At 38.1% G+C, this 13,364-nt stretch overlaps 1 protein-coding gene across 1 annotated transcript in view; it reads right to left on the reverse strand.

Moving 5' to 3' along the window:
* LOC143235733 (netrin receptor UNC5C-like) overlaps positions 1 to 13,364 on the reverse strand; it is a 38,791-nt gene that overhangs the window by 11,511 nt on the left and 13,916 nt on the right. The window contains exons 3-4 of the mRNA XM_076473940.1: positions 8,419 to 8,586; positions 6,680 to 6,709 (exon numbers count right to left, since the gene is read on the reverse strand). Coding sequence (XP_076330055.1) covers positions 6,680 to 6,709; positions 8,419 to 8,586 — 198 coding nt within the window. The remainder of the gene's footprint in view (positions 1 to 6,679; positions 6,710 to 8,418; positions 8,587 to 13,364) is intronic.

The following is a 13,364-nucleotide window of genomic DNA, read 5'->3' on the forward strand; positions in this document are numbered from 1 at the left end:
TATTTCAACTACGTCTCCTGTTAAAAAAAAAATAATAATAATTTAATTAGATGTTTGAATTCCAAATCTCGTATCTCAGTAACAGAATAATGAACGTTCCAGATTTATTTATGTACAGTTGTCGAGAACATGGTTTGTGTGATATTTTATAAAGTACTTCTTTCAATTAGATATGCAAGATCTAACAAACACATCTCTGTTTTTCACTCTTTTTGTTCTTATTCAAGCAAAAAAAAATCAACACCAATATATTTTGGCTGACGAGCGATGAAAACCTGCCACCAGCTTTTACCAGTAGAGGGCGGACGGGTCAAGATAAACTGGTTTCGTAGGAAAGGATGATTAAAGCAATTATTTCGTTGCTTGTTGCTCGCGCGAGCAGACGAAAGCGATTGATAATATCTTATATAGCCAATTGAGTTATATTTACTTAATGTTATATACGTCAAAACATGAATGTACTAAAAAATGAGGCCTAGCACGGCCAGGTGGTTAAAGCACTTGACTCGTAATCTCAGGGTCGCGAGTTCGAAACCCATCACACCAAACATGCTCGCCCTTTCAGCCGAGAGGGCGTTATAAAGTGACGGTCAATCCCACTACTCGTTGGAAAAAGAGTGGCCCAAGAGTTGGCGGTGGGTGGTCATGACTGGCTGCCTTCCCACTGCTAAATTAGGAACGGCTAGCGCAGATGGCCCTCGTGTAGTTTTGCGCGAACTTCAAAAACAAACAAACAAACAAACTAAGTAATGAAATACTTATATAAAATACGGCCAGAAACTGCTTATCACTTGGTTACACCGCAATAAGTAAACTGTAAATCTAGTTTAAAACTTATACGGTAAACTTGTACACATCCTAGCTTACAAAAAAAAAGTTACATATTTTTCCTGATTTAAAGTAAGCTACGAAATATGATACACCTAACAGTCGAAAGCTGTATAACAGAATCTTGTAACTGGAGAAAAACGAGTTGTCCAGAACTGGAGATCCGTCAATGGCGTGTAGTCACAGTTTCAAGTAACACTCATCACCAAAGTAAAAGTTCTTTCATTCCTTATACCCACCTTTATTCGTATCTTTTAATACGATACTGTTGTAAATGTAAACTCCTTTCCACGTGAATTTAAATGGACCATTGAAATAAAGAGTTCTGTTGCCAGGTTGTGATGCTAAATTCTCTAAGTTGCAAGTTTACTTGGATAACTTCATGTAATTGTCATTATATTGTATATTGCGAGGGGAAGGTCTCCAAATAAAAAGTTAGTATCTCTACAGTCGTTAAACTAGTGAATTTTTTTGTTTTTTAAAAACACCAGTTTGTTACGACTCCTCTTTGTGGTTAAAATACAATAACACAACTATTATTGTTATACAGAATGACAACTGAAATACAATAACTCGACTATTATTGTTATACAGAATGACGACTGAAATACAATAACTCGACTATTATTGTTATACAGAATGACGACTGAAATACAATAACTCGACTATTATTGTCATACAGAATGACGACTGAAATACAAGAACTCGACTATTATTGTTATACAGAATGAGGACTGAAATACAAGAACTCGACTATTATTATTATACAGAAGTATAACTGAAATACAAGAACTCTACTATTATTGTCATACAGAATGACGACTGAAATACAAGAACTCGACTATTATTGTTATACAGAATGAGGACTGAAATACAAGAACTCGACTATTATTATTATACAGAAGTATAACTGAAATACAAGAACTCTACTATTATTATTATACAGAATGAGGACTGAAATACAAGAACTCGACTATTATTATTATACAGAAGTATAACTGAAATACAAGAACTCTACTATTATTATTATACAGAATGACGACTGAAATACAATAACTCGACTATTATTATTATACAGAAGTATAACTGAAATACAAGAACTCGACTATTATTGTTATACAGAATGACGACTGAAATACAAGAACTCGACTATTATTATTATACAGAAGTATAACTGAAATACAAGAACTCGACTATTATTATTATACAGAAGTATAACTGAAATACAACAACTCGACTATTATTATTATACAGAAGTATAACTGAAATACAAGAACTCTACTATTATTATTATACAGAAGTATAACTGAAATACAAGAACTCTACTATTATTGTTATTCAGAATGACGACTGAAATACAAGAACTCGACTATTATTGTTATACAGAATGACGACTGAAATACAAGAACTCGACTATTATTATTATACAGAAGTATAACTGAAATACAAGAACTCTACTATTATTGTTATACAGAATGACGACTGAAATACAATAACTCGACTATTATTGTCATACAGAATGAGGACTGAAATACAAGAACTCGACTATTATTATTATACAGAAGTATACCTGAAATACAAGAACTCGACTATTATTGTTATACAGAATGACGACTGAAATACAAGAACTCGACTATTATTATTATACAGAAGTATAACTGAAATACAAGAACTCTACTATTATTGTTATTCAGAATGACGACTGAAATACAAGAACTCGACTATTATTGTTATACAGAATGACGACTGAAATACAAGAACTCGACTATTATTGTTATACAGAATGACGACTGAAATACAAGAACTCGACTATTATTGTTATACAGAATGACGACAGAAATACAGTAACTCGACTATTATTATTATACAGAAGTATAACTGAAATACAAGAACTCTACTATTATTGTTATACAGAATGACGACTGAAATACAAGAACTCGACTATTATTGTTATACAGAATGACGACTGAAATACAAGAACTCGACTATTATTGTTATACAGAATGACAACTGCGACTGAAGTACAAGCACTCGACTATCGAAGAGTGTGCTATCACTTTGTAAGTATGGCACTAATTCGTATTAAAGCAATACAAAAGTCACCTGGGTTTTCTTCTCTACAGGTCATTAGAAGTCAGCTTTGAAGAAATATCTGACATTGTCGCTCTATCTACCGTATATATGCTGCTTTTCAAATATACATAGTTTCAAAAAAAAAAAAAAAAAAGTCAAAAACTGGCAAACAGCCAAAAGCAAGATTTCGTTTGTTCATTCACCACCACCTTTCTTCGACGGGCTTAGCAACTACCTAGTTGTATCAGTAACTAAAAGTTTATCATCATTTGATACAGCAAAACTATCTTCACGATCTTTGACAACTTATTTTATGAAAAATTTATGAGGCTTTAAAATAATTTCTAGTAATGCACGTACGCCATCTTATAAAAAAGTAAACACGTGTTTGGGGAGAAATTATCACTAAATGTCATTTCATAAAAAGGCTATGTAGTGCTGGCTACTGAGCTTGAATAAAAGTAACCAAACAAGACATGGATGGAAGTGAGACATCACTTGATTAGCAGACTAAGTTTTCTCGAACTCAGACGGAGATTAAGATTACCACATTACTGGCTTTCTCACTGGCAAAACAAATAGAACCAAAATTTGCAATAGTGAAATGTTGCTCTATTATAAAATAGTCATAAGAGTAGTATCCTGAGGGTAATTAGAGGAAAGATATACTGATGAAAGATGTCGACAGCCAAAGTCTCAAGCAGCCATGAGTTTGATAACAAATGACTCAAATAAAGTTTTGCTTTCTTTCCCTAATGTATCGAAAATTACACAAGTGCCTTTCTGGACGGAGCTGACTAGCTTTCTTTAAGAAACATTTTACTATATATGGGTGACTAGCTTTCCTCTTTAGTTGACTAGATGACCTTAAGAAACGGCCTGGCATGGGTAGGTAGTTAAGGCAATCGACTCGTAATCCGAGGGTCGCGGGTTCGAATCCCCGTAGCACCAAACATGCTCGCCCTTTCAGCCGTAGGGGCGTTATATTCCACTATTTGTAGGTAAAAGAGTAGCCCAAGAGTTGGCGGTGGGTGGTGATGACTAGCTGCCTTCCCTCTAGTCTTACACTGCTAAATTAGGGACAGCTAGCATAGATAGCCCTCGTGTAGCTTTGCACGAACTTTAAAACAAACCTGAAGAAACACGTTTTATTTAGATATGGGTGACAAGCTTTCCTTAGTAAGTAGGTTTTACCTAAATATAGGTGACTAATTTTCCTTAGAAAACAGGTCTTATTTAGATATGGGTGACAAGCTTTCCTTAGTAAACTCTTGGGCTATTCGTGTCTGACCGCATGGTGGAATTTGACAATCATCTTTATAACTTACTCATGGCCCCAAAATACTGATTCAGTTCTTATTTTATTCAGCTCAGGTTTGGTTAATAATTCGATGTTGGTTACATTTTCTGAGGCGAATCACATGGAATGTTTTGAAAAATATCATAATTTCGTTGACGCAGAAGATGGAATATACCGAGTAATCACTATTTTTTTTTTGGCTTTTCTGTTTGTATATCCATAAAATGAACCCATGCCCAACACCAAAGAGACGTCAACTCATTAACCTCGAACGCGGGGATGAGTTGGAATTTTTCAGCAGGGTGTAGTTTATATAGACTAGCAGCTTTGATAGACAGCGTAGGTGGAGATTTTTACGTCGTAACGCGTCTGAACTACTTTTTTAATTAGTCAGCTCCTACGCAGTTATTATACGCGTTTGATTTATTCGCGTATTGATACAAAGAGCTCGTAAAGGGAGACCAAAAGAAACGTTACGCCAAATTCAAGTAAAATAAGAAACAAAACAGAAAGATCAATTCCTTAAGTGCTAAAATAGCCTAGTTGCTTTGTGCCATGAAATACCAAACCAGCTTAGTGCTAAGAAAAAAAAACACAAATAAATTGAATATAGGAATGAACGAAAGAATGTTCTCTGTCTGAATGTTAAAGGAAAGAATGAAAAATGATAACAAAAATAACAAAAAAGATTAGGTTTTCTATAAAGAAAAGCGTGAACATGATCTGACATTAGTTCCAACGAAAGAATTTGGTGTTTACGCTAAACAAAATAGTACAAATAATCGAACTCTTATAAATAACAGAAAGATTTGCAATTTTCGGAGAGCACAGATAAGCTAACGCGTAGCTTTGTGCTTAATTACAAACAAACAATCTGGTTTACTAAGTGATTTGTTTCGCTTTACAATTTTCGCGCAAAACTACAAAACTTAACGTAGCTGACCTAAGTTTTGAGCGAACGGACAAGAGTCTATTTCTTAGTTTGTTGCTAAACGCAAAGCTGCACAAGGAACTATCCGCTGCGCCCACCACGAGAGTTGAGTGTGTGTGTTTTCTTATAGCAAAGCCACACCGGGCTATCTGCTGCCAGAGTTGAGGACCTCGGTTTTTGTGTTATAATTTTTCAGGCTTAACGCTGAACTACTAGAGGCGATAGATTATATGAAAAGGACGTAGTCAATGTTACTCATTTCTAATTCGTGTGCTATTCTGGAGTAGGTCACACCCGGCCCAAATATTTATTTATTGTTGAGCACAAAGCTGCGGAATGGGAAACCGAGGTTATGTTCACCGCAGGGATTAATCCCCAAATTCTAGCGCTATAAAATATCAGCGGGAACGTTTATTATTAAGTAATTTCTTAATCATATGAAATTTCGGGAATATTAAATACATTCTTTTACCCGATACAGTCGTTGGAACGTGTATTGTGTTTCGTTGTCGTGTGTTAACTTCGAAAAGTGGTAAATATTCTACTTTCAACTCAAATATCAGCAATCTCTTTAATATTAACCTCATACAATCTCACTCGTTGAATACATGATCTTTCGTGTTCCCATAAATCTCTGCGCTAGCTGTCCCTAATTTAGCAGTGCAAGACTAGAAGGAAGGCAGCTAGTCGTCACCACCCACCGTCAACTCTTTTACCAACGAATAGTGGGATTAACCGTCTCGTTTTAACGTCCCCACGGATGAAAGGGCGAGCATGTTTGGTGTGACGGGGATTGGAACCCGCGAGTTACAAGTCGAGCGCCCTTACCACCTGGCCATGTCGGACCACCCGACATTGAAACTGAGGCTATTCGACTCGTAATCCGAGGGTCGCGGGTTCGAATCCCGGTCGCACCAAACATGCTCGCCCTTTCAGCCTTGAGGGCGTTATAATGTGACGGTCAATCCCGCTATTCGTTGGTAAAAGAGTAGCTCAAGAGTTAGCTACCTTTCCTCTAGTCTTTCACTCCTAAATTAGGGACGGCTAGCGCAGATAGCCCTCGAGTAATTTTGCGCGAAATTCAAAACAAACAAACAAAGTATGGATCTCACAATGTTGTCAAAACAAGATTAAATAATATGGAAAATGAAAAACATGAACACTATGAAAATTTATTCCTGTATGTTAGTAACATTAAACATGCAACACACAAGTTAATTTAAAACATATTAAATGAATTTTAAACGGCGTAGATAAATCTACGGGTATCACTTTTTCTAGTGATAGTCGATAAGTTTATTTTTATAATTATAATGCTGGTATTTAGCAGATAAAATGAAACGAAAATAATGATTTATTGGCGTGCTAGTAAAACTGTAGATAATAATTTATTATCCCGAATTTTGAATGTTGTGAGGAAAACGTCTTCCATATTTATGTAATGGAAGATTCAAAGAGATAACAGACACTTAAAGAAAATCGAGATCACGAAATAGACAAAACTTAGTGATAATATAAAAAGCACGTGCACTGGCTGTACTACTTACCTGTTCTACCATTAACTTCATTCGTTCCAACTGGCAGCATAAAGAAGAGAAAAATTACGTTTTAGTAACTTTATTGTGTTCGTTACTTTATTCTCCGAACTCCACCTATAATGTACTATTCGTACCCGGTTCATAATACAATGTTTGTATCTAACCTATAATGTACAGTATATATTTGTTTACTCGGTATTTTCTCGCTTCAATTTTTTTTTTTTACATTTTTTCTGTGTATTTTTTTTTACGTGAACTATAAAATCACTTGCTCTATTTGAAGTCAACTTCTCATAAAACTGTATTTTCTCCTAAGATCTGGAATTGAGTGGATAAACACGTTTTAAACGGAAGCTGTGACGATTTATATACAAACAGTAACATCGTTCTACTCGTCAGAAACTCACAGTTCATGAAAATATATAACTTACCATCCACGTGTGTGAAAAACCAAAACAAACAGTACTTAACAACGATTTCTGGACTTCAGTTGTTTGTGTACTTCACACACTTTTTTTATTTTCGTCCGAATGTCCTGGATTCTACTGGAATAGACTGACCCTTCACGACCCTCTACGGGCCAATGAAAAGGGTGTCCTGCAGGCCTTTTTTCTAGCGAGGCGTCCCCTAGGCACTCAGCGTGTGGGAACAGCACGGCCAACGTGAAACTGATTAGCATGCTGGTCAATCGCTATTATTCAGGTGCACGTCACGTGATGTCGAACTGCCGAGTTCCAGTGATAAGAACTCTCTCTACGGCCTATGAAATCATCGCCCGAAGAATGCAACCGATTGAGGTGACTATAGACTGTCAGATTAGATATAACTTGCTGCAAACCTACTAAAGATACTCAAAAACTATCACACGGAAGAGAGATTGTAATTCAGTTTGCCTTCCCCGATCAGCCCCGTGGCTTGTCTATGAAAACATTATAAAACCTATCTGCCAAAAGCTGAACAGCATATTTACGTATTTAGCGATTGTCTGTTATCTAGTTGCAGAAACGATATCAGATTTCACCTTTAAAATAACCGGATATCAGCGTGGCAGCGGCTGTCAGATAAGAGTGTGGGTACATAGACACACAGTTTCGTATTTCCTGAAGTAAATGCAGCTGTCTGTCAATCAACACAGACATTTTTGACTAACTGTCGGTGTAATGATTTATTACACTGCCGTTTTGCCGAGGATGGCGGCTTACCTGTTACAGTAATAAATAATGTTATATGTACGTATTTATAAATTTGAGCTCCCCTCTCTCTGGCGGTTGAATTTCGGAGAGCACAGTTTAGATAGCCCATAGTGCAACGACATGCCTAAACATATAATATGAAAACAAATCATCATATCTGTATAGTCTGTAGTCTGCAAAACTGTTTCACTGAAACTCTTTGAAGACACTAAAGAACGTCACGCTTTTTATTTTGCAGTGGCTCAGCGGTATGTCTGCGGATTTACAACGCTAAAATCCGGGTTTCGATACCCGTGGTGGGCAGAGCACAGAGAGCCCATTTTGTAGCTTTGTACTTAATTCAACGTCAGTAGTTTTTAATTACGCAAGTAGATCAGAAATATTGTTTATTAATAGCTAGAAAACAAAACTACTGGATAAACTGTTGTTGTTGTTTTGTTCTAGTGTGCGCCCTTGGCTCGGTAATTAATTTCGATTAATAATTAGAGTTATCTTCCGCAAGCACGAAAAACAAACGACCAAAATCTGCGTAAATCTAGAGGTAAGCTAACTTACCTGGACATAACATGGTACAGTCAACCCTCTGGACGCCTTCTCCTGTACATTGATGACCGCTGTTGAGGGGAGTCGGGTTGGTGCACATACGGGTCCTAAGTTTTACCCCTCGGCCACAGCGACTAGTGCATTCACTCCACGGGCTCCACGTGGACCAGCCTCCGTTTACTATCGTTAACGAAACGTGCTTGTCTTTAGTCTGACTAATAATAATATTAGTGCTTATAAAAGTGCACATTACTAGCACGTTTTTTGAGAAAGCAGGTAAGTTAAATCAAATGAATGTATTTATTGAATTTAATCAGTAACGTCGTTTTCTTTTGTATATGCCTCGGAACAAAAGAATCACTCGATTGACTCGAAGGAAATATGTTGGAAAAGGCACGTCACTTAATTATTCAAAACATTCGGTGTCCTAAAAAAAGCGAAACAATTATACTGTGTTGTGTCTAGGATATTTTTTTACTAGATACGTTTCTGGTGTATTTTTAAACCAGTCAAGTCTGAGACTTGTTCATCCGCCCTGACACGCCAGCTCCTCGTTCCGTCACGTGCCAGTAGCTGGTGTTCCAGTTTTCGTACCTTTAGATCAAGCAGATAAAATTAAAAAAAAAATCTGAAATCTACAACAATACAAATATAAAATAAATTAATACGCCTAAGGAAGAAATAAACTTATTAATATAAAGGTGTGGGGGGGACCCCATTAGAAAGCTCTGTTTTATAGCAGCCCTCCCCCCTCAGAAACGCCACTGTATCAACCAAGGGGCATTTCCAATGGGTTGGGATGCTCTGCCTCCAGCAAGCCCACCCCCGAATAGAAAATTCTAAATATGCCAATGTATTTAACTCATGCGCCTCTACTTATTATCATAGGTAATCGAATATTAACTTCAGGAAGTCTCCTCAGTACCATATCATATTTGCTTCCAATGTAAAGTAGGCTAAACGTTAGTTGTGGCTGAGAGTTCTTCTGTTTCAACACAAGCTTCCAGCACGTTTCCTTTATTATCTATTCATCAAACTCGCCCTGGAGGCTACCTGACGAAGCTCTTAAATCGGTCGGTACAGTCATCCCGATGCCGTTAATGATCCAGGTGTGGACAACCGGAGAGAAACGAGGATCGCTGAAGAGTATTTCATAGGCAATAATACAGCACCCATTAACGTTGCTTAGCGTCCTCCCTGCGGGCACTAGAATGCCCTCTACTGGCAGAATATTTCCAAAATGGGGAAAAATAAATGAGCATAAAGTTTACGATAGAAGACAGAAAACGTGACCTGAAGTTTCTGACCAAGATATAAAATAAGGCCAGTTTCGATCCTCCTTCCTCCCTTGCACACATACAAATATATTTATAATTCTAATACAAGTTAAAACATATGGAACAAAGAACAAAGCTTAACTTAAATTCTGACTATAACTATGAAATAAAAGGTACTGCAACCGTAACTATTAGAAGAAAAAAAATCAAAACGTTCAGCCAGAAACTAACGGTCTGAATATATTTCGTTCCCATTTACAGAATGTGAGTTTTTCTTTCTAATTACTTACTGAGTTACACAATCGGGTCTCTATGTCATGAGGCCCGGCATGGCCAAGAGTGTTAAGGCGTGCGACTCGTAATAATGAGGGTTGAGGGTTCGAATCCCGATCGCATCAAATATGGCTCGCCCATTCAGCCGTGGGGGCGTTATAATGTGACGGTCAATCCCACTATTCGTTGGTAAAAGAGGAGCTCAAGAGTTGGCGGTGGGTGGTGATGATAGCTGCCTTCCCTCTAGTCTTACACTGCTAAATTAGGGACGGCTAGCACAGATTAGCCCTCGAGTAGCTTTGTGCGAAATTCACGAAACAAACAAACATTCTATGTCATGTCTACCGCAGATGTCGAAACCAATTCTTAGCGTCTTAAATCCTCGAACTTACCGTTGAGTCATCCGAGGACTGAAACAGGAAAGACCGAGATACGTAAACATATACACTGCTGGCCAAAATCTTAAGGCCAATGAACACGAAGAAAAAATATGCATTTTGCGTTGTTAGATTCAACAACTTATTTGAGTAGAGCTTCGAAAGATGAAAATAAGAAAAGGAAAAAACTTTGTAAGCAATTAATAGGGAAAATGTGAACACTATGAAATTAGCCTAAATACTAGCTGGTCAAAAGTTTAAGACCATACCAAAAAGAAGTCCTAAACAGGATAGGAAATGCCCAACAAGAGGTCTCAGTAGTGAGTTGCACGGCCATCCTCGCGAATAACTTCAAACATTCGCTTTGGCATGGTCGATATAAGCGTTTGCAGAAGGCTGGCTGGAATGTTATTCCAAGTGTTGACGTCCATTTCTATAGACTTCCCCTGTCATCCACCTCCAAACATTTGCATTAGGGTTCAGTTCGGGTAAACACGCTGGATGGTGGATCCAAAAGAACCACATTATTCGCCATGAAAAAGTCCTTGGTTCTGCGGGCATTGTGGATTGCAGCATTGTCCTGCTGAAAGATCCAGTCATTTCCACACAAGCGAGGACCTTCAGTCAATAAGGATGCTCTCTCCAACATGTCAGTGTAGCCAGCTGCTGTTTGACGCCCCTGTATAACCTGAAGCTCCATTGTTCCATGGAAGGAGAAAGCACCCTAGATCATGATGGAACCTCCTCCACTGTGTCGTGTAGAAAATGTCTCCGATGGGATATCCTTATCGTGCCAGTAACGTTGGAAACCATCTGGACCATCCAGGTTAATTTTTTTCTCATCAGAGAACAAAACCTTCGTCTACTTTTCCACGTTTCATGTTTGGTGCTTCTCAGCAAAGTTTAACCGAGCTGTTTCGTGTTGTGGAAGGAGGCGTGGCCTTTGAAGACGTTTATGGTTTTTAAAGCCTCTCTCTCGTAAATGCCGTCTTATTGTTCTTGAGCTGCATTCTGCGTCCGTAAGGGCCTTAATCTGGTTTGACAATCGGCTGGTGTCTTGCCGGACAACTCGTCGAATCCTCCTGCTCAACGCCGGCGAAATTTTCTTGGACCGACCACTTGAAATTCTCGTTCTATATCCCTCAGAGTCTTTTAAGAAATTTGCAACAGCAGTTTTACTACGCCCAATCTCACCAGCGATGGCACGTTGAGAGAGACCTTGCTTTTGCAGCTCGACAATTCTGCCACGTTCAAACTCTGTCAACATTTTAGCCTTTGCCATATTTTTACCAATTGTAACACAGGAGATGTCAGTGGGAGATGGTGACAACGCTAATGCTTGAACACAAATGACTAAATTTCGTTACGTGTTTACCGATTAACGCTTCGTTCAGTATGGTCTTAAACCTTTGACCAGCTAGTATTAAGGCTAATTTCATAGTATTCACATGTTCCCTATTGCATGCTAAAAAGTGTTTTATTTTTATTTTCCATTTTCTTATTTTCGTCTTTTGAAGCTCCACTCAAATAAGTGGTTGAGTCTAACAACGCAAAATGCATATTTTTTTCTTTATGTTCATTGGCTTTAAGATTTTGGTCAGCAGCGTATATTATAAACTAAATTACATTCCTGTTTAGGTCCGGCATGGCCTGGTGAGTTGAGGTGCTCGACTCGTAATCTGAGGGTTGCGAGTTCGAATCCCTGTCGCACCAAACATGCTCGCCCCTCAGCCGTGGGGGCGTTATAATGTGATGGTCAATTCCACTATTCGTTGGTAAAAGAGTAGCCCAAGAGTTGGCGGTGGGTAGTGATGACTAGTTGCCTTCCCTCTAGTCTTACACTGCTAAATTAGGGACGGCTATCGCAGATAGCCCTCGAGTAGCTTTGCGCGAAATTAAAAAACAACAACAACAAAAAACAAACATTCTTGTTGACGTCACAAATATATTTAACTACACTGACTCTCATCGTCACGTCTTAGATCGATATGTCTAACGATTACGGAAATGTGTTTTAAGACGTGCTGTACTACTGGATTTTAACCCTGGATTTCAGTTATAAAAGTCATCGTTATGCATAAACCTTTGCCCCATATAAGGTAATGGGGCGTTTCTATAAAGAATTCGTAGCCTAGATATCATGATTACGGTCTACTGTACTCTCTGGATACATACGAATCGTACACTGGGATCCTCATTCAAATCTCACAATGTTTTCGTTTATGAAAAACTTTTCCAATGGTTAGACTAGAAAACGAACGATGTGCTTTTAGCCACGTGCGAGCGCACAGAACGCGCGAGAGGCTCGGCGCCTTAGGGCTACCGGGTTTGTTTAACTTGATGAATAGGCGCCCCCTACTTAAGAGCACCAGGGGGTTTCCATTGTTCACGGAGAACTTGACCATACCACAAAAGGCAACTTTAACAGCGCATTCAGAGTCAAGGGTAAGTCTTTTATAATATCGATAAAGAAACAATATTGAATGGCTTCTTGTCAGTCAGCCCATGTGTAATCTGTCTTAAAAACTCGACTACTTTATAACAATCGCGAACTAGCACGACAACCATTTGACAGCGTTAAGTGTAATGCGTTGTACTGAGGGCGTGTACTCGTTGTTAATATGTTGAATCTTCACAAGTTAACGGAATCGACAGTTTCTTTATAGCATGCTGATTGTGTTAGGGTTAGCTGAGCTTCAAGAACAAAAAAAAAAAGAATAAAAAAGAGGTCGTCCATGTCGCCATTTGTGGTTTCAAAATCATCCCTTCTAATGTCAGTATCCTCTGTTTCTTAGTACTCACATCACGTGCTCGGTATGAAGACCGAATGAAACATCCGTGCCTTAGAACAATTGATCAGAAACTATGCACGTGCATATAATCATGTGTGACAATAAAAAAAACAACAAAGAGTAAAACCATGCAGTGTATTTTTGCTTCCTTTAGCTCCACAAGGTTAACTTATAACAGTTTTCATTGGTCGCACGCGGCTAATCTTGTTTCTTAAGTTGTTTTCAATCACATGTAAATT

The sequence above is a fragment of the Tachypleus tridentatus genome, chromosome 12, assembly GCF_004210375.1.
Source record: "Tachypleus tridentatus isolate NWPU-2018 chromosome 12, ASM421037v1, whole genome shotgun sequence".
Classification (NCBI taxonomy): Eukaryota; Metazoa; Arthropoda; class Merostomata; order Xiphosura; family Limulidae; genus Tachypleus; species Tachypleus tridentatus.